The sequence below is a fragment of the Anolis sagrei genome, chromosome 1 (assembly GCF_037176765.1).
Source record: "Anolis sagrei isolate rAnoSag1 chromosome 1, rAnoSag1.mat, whole genome shotgun sequence".
Taxonomy (NCBI): domain Eukaryota; kingdom Metazoa; phylum Chordata; class Lepidosauria; order Squamata; family Dactyloidae; genus Anolis; species Anolis sagrei.
This window is the reverse complement of record NC_090021.1, coordinates 188,181,061-188,198,849: the sequence shown is the minus strand read 5'-3', so window position 1 is coordinate 188,198,849 and position 17,789 is coordinate 188,181,061. Positions and strand designations below refer to the sequence as shown.

Sequence of the window (17,789 nt, the reverse complement as noted above, 5' to 3'; positions counted from 1 at the left end):
ACAGTTACCTCCCAAGGATTTTTGCTTTACAACGTCACATGCCGTTTAAACTGCAGCTCGGCTGAGGTCCAGAGACAACATCAGCGTGTAGCTTTCATTGAAACAAGATTGGCCGTTCCTCATGCGGCTAGAGCTCATGCGATCCCTCCTGGGAGAGCTCATGGGTCAGGCACACCCTCGGCTCTTGCTTGTGTGTGTGCTGCATTTCTTTTCCACGTGGAAACTGTTCCTTAGGAGTTAGCACTCATGTCCCTATCTGCTTCCAGGAAATGTAGGTCATTATATTCCCATGGCCGTAATGCTTCAGAATGTTTCCCAGAGAGAAACAAATATCTGTGTTCCGTGTTGGAAGGTCTGACCGCAGCATCATTGGGCAGCATCTGAATCTCTTCCTCACTGAATAAGATATGATGCATGGTTTTGTGTGGAGTGAAGGCCAGCCATGTTCAAAATCCTTACTGGGCAAAGTAGAGCTGAGGTTACACATTGGCTTCACACATCTCAGCTTATCTCTAGGAGCCCCTGGAGTTGCAATAGATTAAACCCTTGTGCCAGCGAGAGGTAAGCAGTTTGAATCTGGGGAGAGCAAGTTGAGCTCCCTCTGCCAGCTCCAGCTTCCCATGAGGGGACATGAGAGAAGCCTCCCACACGGATGGTAAAACATCAAACATCTGGGCCTCTCCTAAGCAACGTCTTGCAGACAGCCAATTCTTTCACACCAGAAGAAGTCAGCGGTTCAAATCTGGGGAGAGTGGGTTGAGCTCCCTCTGTCAGCCCCAGCTTCCCATGAGGGGACATGAGAGAAGCCTCCCACAAGGATGGTAAAACATGAAACATCCGTGTGTCCCCTAGACAGCGTCCTTGCAGACAGCCAATTCTTTCCCACCAGAAGTAACTTGTAATTTCTCAATTCGCTTCTGGCACAAAAAACAAGGTTATATCTAAGAATTAATCAATGCAGTTTGACACCCCTTTAACTGCTATGACTCATTGCTATATAATCATGAGAGTTGTAGTTCTAGTTTTAGCTTCCTCTGCCAATGAGTGCTGGTTCCTCACCAAACTGCAACTCCCATTGAACCATGGCAGTTAAAATGGAGTTAAAGTGCATTCATTCTACAGTGCAGAGCTAGCCATTGGAGATGTTGACAAGCTGGAGGCTTTTAAACAGAGGCTGGATGGCCATCTGTTGGGGGTGCTTTGATTGCAATTTTCCTGCTTCTTGGTAAAATGGGGTTGGATTTTACCTGTGGGTAACGAAGAGGAAACAACGAAGGCATTGCTCCTTTGCTAAGAATTCTGCCTCCCATAAACATTTCCTTCTCTCCTAAATTTCTAACATTGCTATTCACGTGTAGAACTCATATTTGTTGCATTTGCCCAATCCTTTTCTTTCGATGCCTGACTTGTATATTTCTAGATGCTCAGTCTATGTTTGAATTTATTGTGATCCTAAAAAAATTGGGTACTGAAGGAAAATGTTGTGGGAATGGACTGGGGTGAAGGGACAATGACTACTCTTCTCCCATCCATTGTTGCACTCCTGATTACCTATATCAGCTCTTTCTATCTTGTATTGGTTTGCAGCTAGTTTTATAAGCAACCTTTTGCACTTGTGCAGGAATGCAATGAGGGCACTTCAGACTGTATCGCTTTCCTACATCGAAAATGAAGGGAAGCTGCTTAGAAGTGGCGATGCTTTATTGTCATGTACATATCTTTCCCACTGCAAGCACATGGTGTGAGTAGCCAGGAATTTCAACAGCTTCCTCGAACAAATGTCATGTTTACTTTGTCATCTATTCTTATGCCACTTTACAAAGTGTGGCTTTTATTCTTAAGCAGCATGCACAGTTTGGCTCTATAGATAGCAGACAGCGACACCATCCTTGTAGAGGAAGGGAGTTTTAGCAGCATCCCCCCTCCCCTCTCCCCCACACACACCAATGTCAGGAGCAGCTTGAGAAGCTGCAAGTTACTTCTGGTGTGAGAGAATTGGCCGTCTGCAAGGACATTGCCGAGGGAATGCCCGGATGTTTGAAATTTTGCCATCCTTGTGGGAAGCTTCTCTCATGTCCCCACATGGGGAGCTGGAGCTGACAGAGGGAGCTCAGCCCGCTCTCCCCAGATTTGAACCGCTGACCTCTTGGTCAGCAGTTCTGTTGGCACAAGAGTTTAATTCATTGCACCACCAAGGGCTCCTTAAGAGAACCCAGATGTTTGTAGATGTGCCACAAGAGTGGAGCAGAGAAACAATCCCATGACAACTAGGCACAGTTGGTGAAAATGCAGATTTATTGCTGAGGGGCAAAGTAGCAAATCAGAGGGAAAAGAACTGAATGAAGTATGGCGCACACAACAATGGCTGACTGAAACCTTGAATGGGAGCATTCCATACTGCAATATTTTGTTGCAGGTTCCATTTTTCTGTTGGACAGCAGAGGAAGGAAGAAAAAAAATAGTAAACAATAACGAATAGGAAAACCATATACTGAACTTTCTTACTTGCTTACGCGATTCCTCATTGTCCAAGTAAGATTGTCTTCCAAGATTGGTGTACTGGCAATGGGTCCGTATGTGACTGTGGAGCCCTATTCTTGATCTGCATCTTCTCCCGCAGTAAGGGCATTGGTTTCCAGGTGGAAGGTGGTCCAGGTCAGGGTTGGCTTGACACGTCTTCCTCTTGGCACATTTCTCTCTTTCGCCCTCCATTCGTGCCTCTTCAAATTCTACAGCACTGCTGGTCACAGCTAACCTCCCGCTGGAATACTCAAAGACCAGAGCTTCCCAGTTCTCAGTGTTTATGCCAGAGTTTTTAAGGTTGGCTTTGAGCACATCTTTAAATCTTTTTTCCTGCCCTCCAACATATTACATTTTCTGTTCTTGAGTTTGGAGTAGAGCAACTGCTTTGGGAGATCCGGACAACGTGACCGGTCCAGCGGAGTTGATGGCGGAGGATCATTGCTTCAATGCTGTTGGTCTTTGCTTCTTCCAGCATGCTGACATTTGATATACTGAACTATACCTTCTCAGTGATTGAAGGGCAAAAGGATTGGAGATGTCTCAAAAGCTTTCTGGAAAGGTGGATTCTGAGAAATAAGTAAAATTGCTGTGCTGGAATACATTTCACAGAATTCCCCCAGCCAACTTGGCTCATGTTGGATTGTTGTAATCCATAAGTAGCCCTTTTCAAGCTCTAAGATGTGCTGGGGGTCTTGGAAATCTTCCATAGCATCCATGCACTACCAGCTTACACTTCAACTCAGGAGGAAGCTGGCATTGCAGGTAAGCTGCAATGCCAGTTTAATAAAGAAAAAACTAATGTTACCTTTGAATTGGCTTCCAGAGAAGATACACATGCCATCATTAAACATAACCATCTGCAAGTGGCTGTGGGGCATCTGGAGCAGCCTTGTGAGGTAGGACATGGTCATCCGTCACTTCATATCTTGAAGATTCACGTCTGCCCAAACAATTACTGTTCTGGGAGTCCAGGCAGGGCTTCATCGTAGTAATTGCTGTTAAAGCCTTGAATGTCTGTGTCAGGTCACTGGCTACACTAAGCTTTTCTTTCTTTTCTCTTTTGTTATCCTAATCTGGCTATTCTGTGATAATAAAATGTAGTTGGTTTTAAGTCTAATTATGAGAGATAGAATATAGCTGACAAGCATTTAATAAGGCCATTGCAAGGCAACCTGGCTGGTTCCGGGGAATGTATAAACCTTCCCCTCTGATCCAATCTCCCATCCATTCAACCAGAATAAGCAGCTTGGGTTGACTGCTGTGGACAACGTAAAATTCAACATCAGATTCTGTGTCAAACCCTTTACTTTCAGCTGTCTATCTTGTCCCAGTCTTTTTTTCAGACCTGGAAGAAAAGCCACCGACTCTCAGGTTTCAGCAATCTGATTTATTGCCACTTCAGTTATTGTGATACAAAATGTGGCTGGCTTTCTTTACGCTTTGGCTCATTGGTTTAAATGCATTGTTTTTGTTCTCCAGGATTAAGTATAATTTCTTAAGAAGGACAATGTCTAAAATATCAAATCATTTTGGGGTTTAAAACAAAACAAAAAAACCCTGCTTCTATATTGGAAATGGAAATGGATTGTGGGCCTGTTCTTGCTTAGTAATTCTTTCGATCATTTGACATTTTGGGATCTGGTGCATTTTCTGATCAGCGTTTTAAAAACAGAACAAAGTTAAGTATGTAGAGGTACAATAGTATTCCTGTGTTGTTTTGTACTGCATTTATTCAAATCTAATGTTCACATTTTTAAACTAAATTACCTTCCCCAAATTAGGGTGTGCATTAGATTCACGTTATATGGTAATCTTAGTGCTGAGCCAAAGCAAAGGGGGAAGCTACTTCAGGAACACCTGAAGCTCCTATTAGAGGGATTTCATCTCTAATTTAATTGCTATGGCTCAATGCTACGAGGGTTATCCGGAAAGTAAAATTACGAGATTTTTTTAAAAAAATACAAAGAATATATTTTAATAAAACTTACATGGATTGTAGGATAGGTATTACATTACTTTTCCACATAATCACAATTCAGTTCAAAAAAAAATTGTCATCCAAGTGACGAGTTTTTGATGCCTGGGTCAAAGAAATTTCCCTCTGTTTTTTTCAGCCAGTTCATCACTTCAATTTTCACCTCCTCCTCATCAAAAAAGTATTTTCCACCCAGGTGTTCCTTCAATTTAGGAACACATGATTGTCCCTGGGTGTTGAGATCGGGGCTGTGAGAGGGGTGGCTTAAAACATCGCAACCAAATGAAGTCAACAACTCTTGAGATGCATGCGCGGTGGGTAGACGTTCATTGTCATGAAGGAGACAGACTCCTGCCATCAGCATCCCACAATGTTTTTTTGGATGGCTCTGCAAAGTTTCTTTATAGTCTCACAAGATATCCCATACCCATTTTGTCTTGACATTACACCCTGAAATGATTTTGCGATGAATCGCAATGGTGTTCATGCCCTTAGCATTTAGGTAGTGCATTACAACGCAAACTTTGCACTTGGAGAGTTTTGGGATTTGGTCTAATAAGGACGCTCATCTCTAACCTTCACCACAACGGCAGTTGATGAGCTACTGATGACCGGCACTGCTCGTTCACTTCCTCTGGCTTCCCAGCAGTGATACCAATTTCTCCTGAAAAAAAATTCCCCACGAGAGCTTTGTGCCTTGTAACCTTACTTTCCAGATGACCCTTGTATGTGATCCTGGGATTTGTAGTTAGGTGAGGCATCAGCATTCCTTGGCAGCCCCCATGATTCCAAACCACAGCTCCCATGACACCATAGCATTGAACCAAGGCAGTTTATGGATTCATTCTACAGCCTACATGCACCCCAAGGGTTTTTTTTTCCATTGCTGAAACTTTGGTGTTTTAACATTTTTGTTTATAAGGAAGGAATTCTGAGCAGGCAGCAACAGTAACATGAACCTTTTTTGACCAAACTACAAATAGTGTCCTTTTTGCCACTGTACATTACATTCGCCAGCAAATACTTTTGTTGGTTTCAGGGTTTTGAAAATTGAGGTGCACATTACATTCAATGCTGTATTAGACTCAAGTAAATATGACGAATTCCTCATATTTACTTGGGTCAGATCCTGCAAAAGTTTGTAACAGACCAAAGTGATAAATATAGTAGGAGGGTGGGAAGTGATCTTAGATTTCACCTCTTCCTAAAATGTTTCTGCAAGAATTCTCCTGCCAGCAGCAAAGAAATGAGATCCAACCCTATAAGTTTCCCCTGCAGAAATGTATGCTGTGATTAGACATTGTTCTCTTCTTATCTGTGCAGATGGTACTCTAACCATTGACACCCAGGTTCACAACACTGCATGAAATAGATAGAAGAGCTGGAGTTCTGTTAGTAATGTTTAAAAGCACCTGATCATCTTGGCTTGTTGCGGCTTTGCCATAGAGAACCCTGCTGTGTACTGTTTCTGGATTCATTTTTGGAGCCTTCCTAGCAGGACCATTACTGGATCTACTCCAAGGATATTACAAGACTGCCCGATTGACTAGGGAAACTACTGTTTCTACATCATGCTATACAACTCATCTATTTTTGGCAGGGTTGCAAAGTATCCTGCTGTGTGCACTTAGAAAGATGTAAGTGGGAACCACAACAAAATGGTGCAGTGAGGAATGCCGCAATTAGCATTTCAGCTCGTCATCCACTGCACCTTTTTCCAGGGTATTTCCTTTTCTTTCCCACTACTCTAGGTTTTCCCATCCGCATCCCTTACTATAGCATTAGCCACGACATCCTTAACACTGCTGCATCCCATGGTCACTACAGTTCAGAATGTTTATTGCCCGTTTGCAAAACATTGGATATGCCTTCTCCCCCTGGTGTTACCTGGTAGGTGTTTGGTGCCATTTTCAAAATATCTTAACAGAAATGTGTTATTTATTCTAATCTTACAGGATTAACATTACACGGGTATATCAATGGCCTGAGGACAGGGTTCAGAGGTTTGATATAAACATAAATGATAATACAACAGTAGTGGGACTTATCTCTGAAGGGGATGAGTCTGCAACTCGGGATGAGGTGGACTCCCTGTGTTCGTGATGCAGGGATAATAATCTGGTTCTTAACATCAACAATACCAAGGAACTCATAGTGGATTATAGAAAGAACAGACCTGAAATTCAGCCCTTGGTCATAAATGGAGACCAAGTGGAGTGAGTTGCCAATTTTAAATTCCTGGGTGTCACTGTTAAGGAGGATCTGACATCTTTATTTATACTCCACTTTTCTCCCTCACGGGACCCAAAGCGGCTTACAACATCTTAAAATCATACAAACAACAAACTGAGTACATCAATAATAAATACGAATATCATAAAATAAGCAATTTAAAAACCAAACTACAGTATACAGTCACCTTAGACAGATGGGAAACACCCCCCCCCCCCCCCCCCATAATCTGCTCCATATCCTAACCATTTTTGCCTCTACTCTCTATTCGCTGGGCCAGAGAGCTCTGAAGAAGGAATCATGCCCCGTGATTTATAACCCAGCTGGGTCACTACTATGAGATTTCCCTGATGCGTTTTCAGAATCTTATGTACAAGTGTCTAAAACGTGAACACAGAGAGAAATTTATGATCATCTCAGCCTTCGAAGCTGTCTGGTGGGAGGTTGGGGCTGGGAGGAAGCAAACACGGAGGCTGTGTGGATAGTTAGGCTTTTAAAACTAAAAGCCGAGAATCTCGGGATTCTGGGCATGGATTTGAGCTTTGTTGATGCCTGTTGAAGCAGAGGAAAAAGAAAGCCCGAAAAGAGGGAGGAAAATATCCCCGGGTAAAGCTTTACACCTCAAAATGCATCTGGTCTCTTTAGAATAAAAGTGATTTTCTGCAGCCCCTCTGGAAACAATGATCTCACTCTTTGCATTGCGGGGATGCAGTGTCTCTGGTTTCCTATTCCAGCAGATAAATTATTTCGTTGGATACAGTCGGATGAGAAACGACCTTATCAAACTGTTTCGAATTAGGAAGTGTTTGTCTGAATCCAGAGAGCAAAAAGGAAGGGTGTTAGCACAGTAAAATCAGATCCACATGGAAGAAGAGGGGGGATAATACTGCTCAAGCAGAATGCATGCTTTGCATATGGAAAGTATCAGATTTGAGCCCTGGCATCTCTGATGGAACACTTAACAGAACATCTGCCATTGCCTTGCAAGACTTGCATTATGCTTATAGGGTCATCTTATGAGAAGGGACAATGCCAAGAAGCAAGGAGAAGCCATGGTACAAGGAGACGGAAATGAGTTTTGCCTAAGATCCAGGCCAGCTGCTGCCAGCCAGTACTGACAGCACTATGATAGAGGGATCCTATAGAATTTTTTTTCATGTAAGAAGCGATTTGAGAAACTGCAAGTCGCTTCTAGTGTGAGAGAATTGGCCATCTGCAAGGACGTTGCCCAGGGGATGCCAGATGTTTTGATGTTTTACCATCCTTGTAGGAGGCTTCTCTCATATCCCCCACATGGGGAGCTGGAGTTGACATAGGGAGTTCATCCACACCGTCCCCGGATTTGAACCTACGACCTGTCAGTCTTCAGTCCAGCCGGCACAAAGGTTTAACCCACTCCAACTTATAGAATAAGGCAGACTAGTTATATATCTCACCTTTTTCCTGATCCAGCACCCAGAGCATCTTACGACAAAAGCAGCCACCAAGAAGGCCCGTGTTCCCACTGCACGTAAATGTGGCAATGGGAATAAAGCCATACCTCCAAGGATCTTAATACTCAAGCCATCTGATACACATAGGACAGGTTTATACACACAGAAAGGACAGAAGTATCAAAGGGACCCACCTCTCTCAAAGATGAAATTAGAGCAGGAGGAAAAGACACTATTTTTTGTTGCAGTGCTAGCAGGCTTTTGGAATGATAAAGCAAGAAGAAATATCTGACCCTATTTTTTCACTGATTTAAGTCTGCCTTCTGTAATATACCATATACAACTGTATTTTATGCTAAGATTAATAGCATTGAACCTTGGAAATTTTTATGTGCTACAAGGTGCAAGTGTATCTGTGAAGAGATCGTTGAAACATAGAAGAGAACATGAAGCTACTGGCTGGAATTTTCATCAGCCCTCGGTTAATGTTGAGTGTGTCCCAAAAATATACCCAATATTGTTCCACAGCTCCACATTTGCAGATTAACATTGATTTCAGTGTATTTTAAAAAGTCAGCCATTTCCCTCATTGAAATAATTGGGAAGGAACCCTGCCAGAGTGTTGTGGCACAGAGCTTCTTCAAACATTTCATGTTGGTGATACACTTTTAGATATGCATCATTTCACAACACAGCAATTCAGTTTATTGGCAAAGCGTTGAACCAACTTGTTATAAGAGATATGGACACATATATAAATTAAATAAAAATGTATGCGGATGCATTATATCTGAAGAAATTATTTTATTTATATTTTTAAAATATATGAGTTGTAAGAATTTTTTTCGTGTCAAGAGCGACTTGAGAAACTGCAAGTCGCTTCTGATGTGAGAGAATTGGCCATCTGCAAGGATGTTGTCCAGGGGACACCCAGATGTTTACCATCCTGTGGGAGGCTTGTCTCATGTCCCTGCATGAGAAGCTGTAGCTGACAGACAGGAGCTCACCCCACTCCTCCTTTCGGTCAGCAGTCCTGCTGGCACAACCCTTGGCGCCACCGGGAGCTCCTATTTGTAAGATAGTAAGACACATTTCCAAGAATTTTTTTTTATCATTTCTCATTATGTTTGTGCAACACACCTATACACACTGCAGCTGATAGACTAATATGTTGTGGCACACAATTTGGAAAGCTCTGCTGTAGCAGTTTGAGGATTAGACTGCAAGAAGCCAGGGTTTGAATCCCCAACTCATTCGGTTGGTCTCTCACTCTATCAGCTTCGAAGAAAGTTACGAGCAAACATTCTGAAGAATAATAAGTTTACCTTATGGTCACCATGAGTCAGGAATTACTTGAAGGGTCAAAGCAACAAAAGAAGGACCACTCATTGTATGACACTATGTCATTTCCTGATCATAAAAACGTGGGAAAAGATTTATTAAATTGCAAAAACCTTTGTTTTTGCGGGGCATCCTGCAGCACATTTTGCTGTAGTTTTTCAATGACTATCTCATTGAGTCTCAACCTATTCAATATTGTTTGTGGAGTTTCTGGAGTATAACAACTACTTTCAGAGTAAGTATCGCACGATTAAACAAGCATAGCACTTTCAAACTAAGAACAGAAAAATTTTCAAATTTTGTTACATGGTGTTATTTAATATTCTGCAAAAAATATGATCAGATTTGCACAACCACAGCTGGAATTAACAGTGGGAAAGAAGCAGATTTCATTCATCAAAGTAATAATAATTATATAGGACATAACTCAAGGTGAAAGGGGAGTTAGAGTTGCTTCTCAGCAGCTGAATTCGACTATTTACCAAACCAAGATGCAAATAATAATCTAGTTTCTTAATACAGGGTTAGTCAAAATGCATAGGCCAATAAGCCATTCAATTGAATGGCTTATTGGCCTATGCATTTTGACTAACCCTGTACTTTGCTTTCTCTTGTTTGGTTAACTTACTTCTCTAAGCAACCAATTTAGCCATTCAGTGGAGAATATTTTCAGTTCACATTTACAGTATTTAAATATACAAATTGGTAATTATTAGGGATTTGTGAACAATTAAAAATGGTTCAAAAGTCTTTACAAATCCAGAGGAGGGGGCATTTCAAGCCATGAGTAATTGAATCTGTGGATGTAGAATCTGTGGGTAAAGATGGCTAGCTTTACTTCATTTCAAGCTGGATGTCATTGCTCCAAAATTTGCAAAGTATCTGGTCACACATGTATTGCCCATGAGAGGAGTCTGTTGCTAGGTCCAAGTGTCAAGTTTTCTACAGAATGAGTTTTTCATTTCCAGGACATGTGAAATGTTCCATTGGATTCTCCCACCCTCTGGGAAATACGGCTTGTGATGTTAAATGGCAGTAATGGCAGTGCAGTAGATGATTGTAAATAGTAACTTAGGAATTATTGCCCTGAGATGTTTGACTGTGTAATTGATAGATGCCCTTGTTCGGACTCTTTTGAGTGATTACCAGGTAGTTTGGCACACAGCTAGTGGCTGTAACCTTAATTGTGACTGATTAATTTGCCTGAAATATGTTGCTAAGTCAATTCAGCTGTTTCATTAAACTGATTGAATTGCATCCAGCTATTAGCCTTGTTTGAAGGAAAGGTAGCTGACAGATGATATAGGAGCACTTTAACCCTTGCATTAAACTATAAAATGGCCATTAAGGAAACCTGTGCCAGAACTGAATTGTTCCAGCAGAATTTGACTTTTAAGCCCTAATGCTAATTAAGTGACATGTACGTAATGGATGTTAATCAGAGCACCCAATGGTCTACCCAGGAGTTTGAATTATTTTCTACCTTGTTTCGAATGTTTGTGTGATCGCTTTTGTTGGGAATCAGAGCTGTTAGGCTCAAAAATAGCCCTCTTTTTGGGTGATTCCACCAAAAATATAGCCGTGCCAGAAGCACACTTCATAACCAGCAGAAACATACATGTGGTGAGTCAGGATTAGCTTCCATTCAACAGGATGGCACAGGATTGCAGAGTCGCAAGTTTAGGTTCAAAATATTTATTAAAGTAAAATGAAATCCATTCTAGATAGAAAAGGGTCTTGGAGCTAACTAGCTTACTAAGCTCGTCTTCTAGAGAAGGTAAAAAGGATAAAATATCAAAAGTATCCAAGCAGCTATATTTTGCCTGAAGAATGGCAAAATGCGTCCTCAGTGGAAGGAAGACAAAGGTAGAGAGAAAGGGCAATGGAGAATGACCACATGGCCAAACCCCAGGGCAATAAAAAATACCTTTAAAGATGAAGTACCTCATACCTCACAGAGAGTCCATTGCTACATCTTCAAAAGGGGAGGAGATAGTGACAAGCGAAAAGAGTAAAGACAAAGCCCCTTCCAGGATATGCATACATAGGAATGGGGGGGGGGGGATCCCTCACTCTAATCCTAGCTAGTCTAGCTAGGAACCCCTAGTGGCACAGTGGGTTAAACCCTTGTGCCGGCAGGACTGAAAACCGAATTCGGGGAGAGCGTGGATGAGCTCCCTCTGTCAGCGCTAGCTCCCCATGTGGGGACATGAGAGAAGCCTCCTACAAGGATGGTAAAACATCAAAAACATCTAGGCTTCCCCACAGCAACATCCTTGCAGATGGCCAATTCTCTCACACCAGAAGCGACTTGCAGTTTTTCAAGTCGCTCCTAACATGAAAAAAAGCTTCTACACAGTTTCTTAGATATTTCTTTCCATCTTAAACATGATTCAAATAAATAGTGTTGGTCAGAGGTTCGAATCTGGGGAGAGAGCAGATGAGCTCCCTCTGTCAGCTCCAGCTCCCCATGAGGGGCCATGAGAGAAGCCTCCCACAAGGATGGTAAAACATCAAAACATCCAGGCATCCCCAGGGCAACATCCTTGCAGATGGCCAATTCTTTCACACCAGAAGTGACTTGCAGTTTCTTCTTTTGACACAGGGGAAAAAACTAGACTAGCTACTCATTAAGGACTGGAGACTTGTGCAGTCCAGGGATGAAACCCAAGAGCTTTAAATTAAAAAAACATTGTGTCGTTTTTACATCACTTTGCAAATAATTGAAGATAATGACTTGTGAGGTCCTTGTAAACGACTTTGGCTCGGTGATCTCTTGTCTTTTCTCACTAATGTTTATTTGTAAATGGAACGCAGATTCAAAAAGCTTGTGTTTGCAATATTACCAGATGTATTTGAGCTTTTATAGCCTTAACGTTGTGTTATGGGAGGGACCACCAAGGGCACCTGTTGAATGTCTGTGGAACAACATGTTCCGAAAGTCTCTTGTATGAGATTCGTGCCTCACTCTTTTCCCTACTTGCATCCCCAAGTGAGATTAAGGGAGGTCTAAACAAGCCCATGAAGCTAAAGCTTGGAGATGCATCTCACTCCACTTTCAAGAAAGATATTTATCTCTCTTCCTCTTTTTTTGCTATTCCAGATTTCTTTGTCTCCATTTTTGCTGTCAATTTGATAAGAGGCCCTTTTTAGCATACTTGAAAGTCCTCCCGGAATTGAGCTGCTTAAATTCTGCAGCTGTAAAACAGCTTTCTTCTTGTTGCTGCTGAAAATCATAATAAAATATATGCAAACAGAGAGTTTCTTAAGGCTGTCTTGATGTTTCTGTATAAAATCTGTGATAAATGTTCCTTTAAAGGCTATATCCCAAAATGAAATGGTTGCTGTTTGCTTGGAGGTGAGATAAGTCTGTCAGAAGTGGTTTCTTTAATAGGAAGTTTTTTTAAAGAAGAGGAAAATAACAGACTCCCCTTTCATAGATTTACAAATGCAGACATTATCTTACAGTGTTGACCTATAAGTATATTTATTGCTTTCTTAGCAGCCACATTTATAAAGCGATAATTCTTCTGTCAGCTGGTTTTCAAGGGGAGAAGGAATTTTATTTAATGGCAGTATCATTGATGCTGCTTTGTTGTAAAAGCCATCCATTAAAAAGAGAAAGGAAAGAGATAATAAATGAATAACACTTCAAATGTATAAAAATGGCCCACTATATAATACTGACACTTGGGCCTCACAATCTCCCATAGGTCTATGCTATATGTATGTGTCAACACATATACATGGAGCCATCATGATGTACTGATTTGAGCATTGAACTATGAATTATAGAGTTGGAAGAGACCTCATGGGCCATCCAGTCCAACCCCATTCTTCCAAGAAGCAGGAAAATGGCATTCAAAGCACCCTTGACAAATAACCATTCAGCCTCTGCTTAAAAGCCTCCAAAGAAGGAGCCTCCACCACACTCTGGGGCAGAGAGTTCCACTGCTGAACAGCTCTCACAGTCAGGAAGTTCTTCCTAATGTTCAGATGGAATCTCCTTTCCTGTAGTTTGAAGCCATTGCTCCGCGTCCTAGTCTTCAGAGCAGCAGAAAACAAGTTTGCACTCTCCTCCCTATGACTTCTCCAATATTTATGCATGGCCCACATCATGTCTCCCCTCGGCCTTATCTTCTGAAGGCTAAACATGCCCAGCTCTTTAAGCCGCTCCTCATAGGGCTTGTTCTCTAGATACTTGATCATTTTAGTCGCCCTTCTCTGAACACATTCCAGCTTGTCAACATCTCCCTTCTATTGTGGTGCCCTGAATTGGACACAGTGTGATTCCAGGTGTGGTCTGACCAAGGCAGAATAGAGGGGTAGCAGGACTTCCTTGGATCTAGACACTATACTCCTATTGATGCAAGCCAAAATCCCATTGGCTTTTTTTGCCACCGCATTACATTCCTGGCTCATGTTCACCTTCCCGTCCACAAGGACTCTAAGATCTTTTTCACACATACTACTGTCAAGCCAGGCGTCCCCCATTCAGTATCTTTACAATATCTTTGGAATAACTTTGGAATATCAGGGTTTGAATCCTTGTACCGCCATGGACACCTGTCTTGGTCAAGTCACATTCTCTCTACTTCAGAAGAAGGCAAAGGCAAAGAAATATTGCAATAGAAAGGTGACTGAATTATTTTCCAGTCTATTGATAACTCACACAATCCCTCACTCTTGAGTCTGTTGACTAATTTTGATGATGTTCAAGCAATAATAGATTCTGTTGTCGAAGGCTTTCATGACCGGAAACACTGGATTGTTGTGAGTTTTCTGGGCTGTATGGCCATGTTCCAGAAGCATTCTCTCCGAGCGTTTCACCCACATCTATGGCAGGCACCCTCAGAGGTTGTGGTGTCTGTTGGAAACTAGGCAAGTGGAGTTTATATATCTGTGGAATGTCTAAGGTGGGAGAAAGAACTTTTGTCTGCTGGAGGCAAGTGTGAATGTTACAATTTGCCAACTTGATTAGCATTTAATGGCTTTGCAGCTTCAAAGTCTGGCTGATTCCTGCCTGGGGGATCTGAGGAGTAGAGTGGTGAATCTGTTGGTGGTGAAGACAGTGGATAGGAGCAGATCCAACCTTGTCCATACCTCCACAATTGTAGGATCATTCCATTGCTTTCAGGAAGTTTCAGAGTAAATTTTGTGTTCCATAGACAGAATTTACATCGGGATGTAGTAGTTGTGCTGTAAACTCAACTGTGTGTCCTGAGGACTCCTCTCAGCAGCTGAGCATACGTGTCTTAGAACTGTGTTTCATTATGTAGGTCTCAATTCCTAAAGCCTAGGGAGATTACTTTTTTTTTGGACCATTACTCCCAGAATCCCCCAGCCAACATGACCTTGACTCACACTGGCTAGGCGAATTCTGGGAGTTGTAGCCCCCCAAAGATTACTTACTCAAACTGATATTGCAAGAGAAATGTTCGAACCACAGACTTGGTGGATAAAGCTTTGGGATGTGATTGGGAATGTCTAAACTGAGTTTAGTGGTGGGTTAATTTTTCATGTCAATTCATTTTTAAACATAGTAACTCAGATTTGCAAATTCCCCCATACTTGCAATGAAAATGTGTGCGGATGTCAGTGTGTTTATAATATGTGTGTAAGCAAGAGAAACCAAAAGAGACATATGTATCCATCTAGGTCCTTGGCTTTGAGTGTTTTACTCAGTAAAATCTGTATTGAATCTCTGTATGTTTAACCATGTTAGGTCTGAATGAGGATTGGCACCTCTGTTCTGAAAAGTCACTCCGTCTTTATCACCAGTCTCACAGTACCTGTTGAATTTGGCCAATTCCCAGGAGTAGGAATTTCATTTCACTTCAATTTTTGAAAGAATTTGTCCCAATTTGCAAAAATATATGGTTCACCTCTTTATTCCAATATGAAGTCCACTTAGTGGCCACTATTAATGTGGGCAGAGGGATTCTAGGAACTGTAGGCCAAAAAAAAGAGACACTTTTCTCATATTTTCATAGGCTTGTGAGGACCTCTTAGAGTAACCCCACATACACTGCTTCTTGAAAATCTAGTAGGATGTATGTGTGATGGGATGAGGAATAGTCTTCTGAAGTATTCTTAACTCTGCCTTCCAATTGAAGCATTTTATTCTTCTTTGTTGTATTCCTCATACCACTAGAAAGACCAATGTAGAAAAGTCTACAAAAGATAAAGGTGGTCCTTGTGTTGGAAAGGTTGGCAGGAACAGAGTTCATGTGCCTTGTTTTTGCTCCAAGCAGGCACATAAAAAAACACCAACCTGCATATAAGCAGCAGAACTGAGAAACAAATTAGGAATTAATGTTGTAAACCCTCACAAAGCCATCTGTCTCACTTTCTGTCTCCTCCTTTCTCTTACTTCAATAGTGCTGGGCCTAAAGGTGATAACATTTATGAATGGAGATCTACTATCCTTGGTCCTCCAGGTTCTGTATACGAAGGTGGCGTCTTTTTCCTGGATATTACATTTTCATCCGATTATCCATTTAAACCACCAAAGGTAAGGCTACAGCTATATATTGATGCAGATAGATGATATTTATATAGTCATGCATTCCTTCAGCTAGCCATTTGCCATTTTGAAATAGTGCCCAGGAACATTCATGTGAATACCCAAAGATATGCATGCATTCATTCGTGTGCATCTCTTTCACAGTCCAGTTTCATTCTTGCGTGGATAAATATCCTGATGGGGTTGAGGTTAGGGAAGTTCTCCCCAACCATGAAGACATCAGCTCTCAAAATCTCCCAGTTTTAATGGTCCAAAAAGGGAACTCCTCCAAATGTAGAAAGCAACTTTCATCTCTACAGTGCCAAGCATTATGCTTAACTCAACATGACAAGATGTTTGGTGACACCCTGGAGTGATGTAGGGGTTCAAATTTTTCAGGTTTTAAAAAAAACTGGTTTACTCATGACTTAACTGGTTAACCAAATCCGCCATGCTAAATCTATGAGAAGCAAACATTAAATTGATTTAATTAAGTCTATATAAAATATATAATGAACCATGCTATTTAAATTATTTTGTGTTATGGAACTATTCTTCATGATTCGCTATTTTTTTTTCTTATTAAAAATGTTGCTTAGAAAAGCCTTGAAAATTTGCCACAAATCTGTGGAGAAGTGAAAAATTCTGAAATTTGGTGTGCTAACAATGATGAATGTGTTCTACCATTGTAGCAAATTTTACCCCAATAGCTGTAAAAATGAGGGAGAAAGGAGCCCATGAAGTTTCCCCAATTATGGTAATTTAATTATGCACAATTGCTATAACAAAAGAGTAACAAAATCACCAGCGACACCCACCCACCCCTACTTTGTAAACATTTTTGAAACATTTTTAATCAATTACACATCCCAAGTAATTACCCATTTGTACTATTTAAGTAGTTCAAATATGAACTTAAAATATTCTCCACTGAATGGCTAGATTGGTTGTTTAGAGAAGTAAGTTAACCAAACAAGAAAAAGCAAAGTTTTAAGAAACTAGATTATTCTTTGTGTCCTGGTTTGGGAAATAGTCCAGTTCAGCTGCTGAGAAGCAACTCCAACTCCCCTTTCACTTTGAATTAGGACCTGTATAATCATTATTACTTTGATGAATGAAATAAGCTCCTTTTCTACTGTTGATTCCAGATTGTGCAGATCTGATCGATTTTTGCAGAACATTAAATAACGCCATTTAACAATATCTGAAAAAAATGTTCCTAGTTTGAAAGCGTTATTCCTCTTAAATTGTGTGGTACTTGAAAATAGTTGTTATATTCCAGAAACTTCATTTTTGTGGCTGCCACAAACTATGGACCTCATCATACTAGAGAACGGATCCACTTTAAATCCTGTTGCTGCCTCCTGCAGAATTCTGGGTTTTGTAGTTTATGGAGGAACCTTTAACAGCCTCACTAAACTACAAACCCCAGCATTCTGCAGGAGGCAGAAACCATATATAAAGTTGATCCTTTCTCTAGTGTGATTTTTTTTTTTTTGTCGTGTCAGGAGCGACTTGAGAAACTGCAGGGAGCCCCCGGTGGCGCAGTGGGTTAAACCCCTGTGCCGGCAGGACTGAAGACCGACAGGTCGCAGGTTCATATCCGGGGAGAGGCAGATGAGCTCCGTCTATCAGCTCCAGCTCCTCATGCAGGGACATGAGAGAAGCCTCCCACAAAATATAAAAACATCAAATCATCCAGGTGTCCCCTGGGCAACGTCCTTGCAGACGGCCAATTCTCTCACACCAGAAGCAACTCTAGTGTGATGAAATAATATGT

At 41.4% G+C, this 17,789-nt stretch overlaps 1 protein-coding gene across 4 annotated transcripts in view; it reads left to right on the top strand.

The window, feature by feature from the left end:
* UBE2E3 (ubiquitin conjugating enzyme E2 E3) overlaps positions 1 to 17,789 on the top strand; it is a 154,654-nt gene that overhangs the window by 126,326 nt on the left and 10,539 nt on the right. For all 4 annotated transcript variants that reach the window (XM_067471138.1, XM_067471147.1, XM_067471143.1 and 1 more), the window contains exon 4: positions 15,886 to 16,018. In XM_067471138.1, coding sequence (XP_067327239.1) covers positions 15,886 to 16,018 — 133 coding nt within the window. The remainder of the gene's footprint in view (positions 1 to 15,885; positions 16,019 to 17,789) is intronic.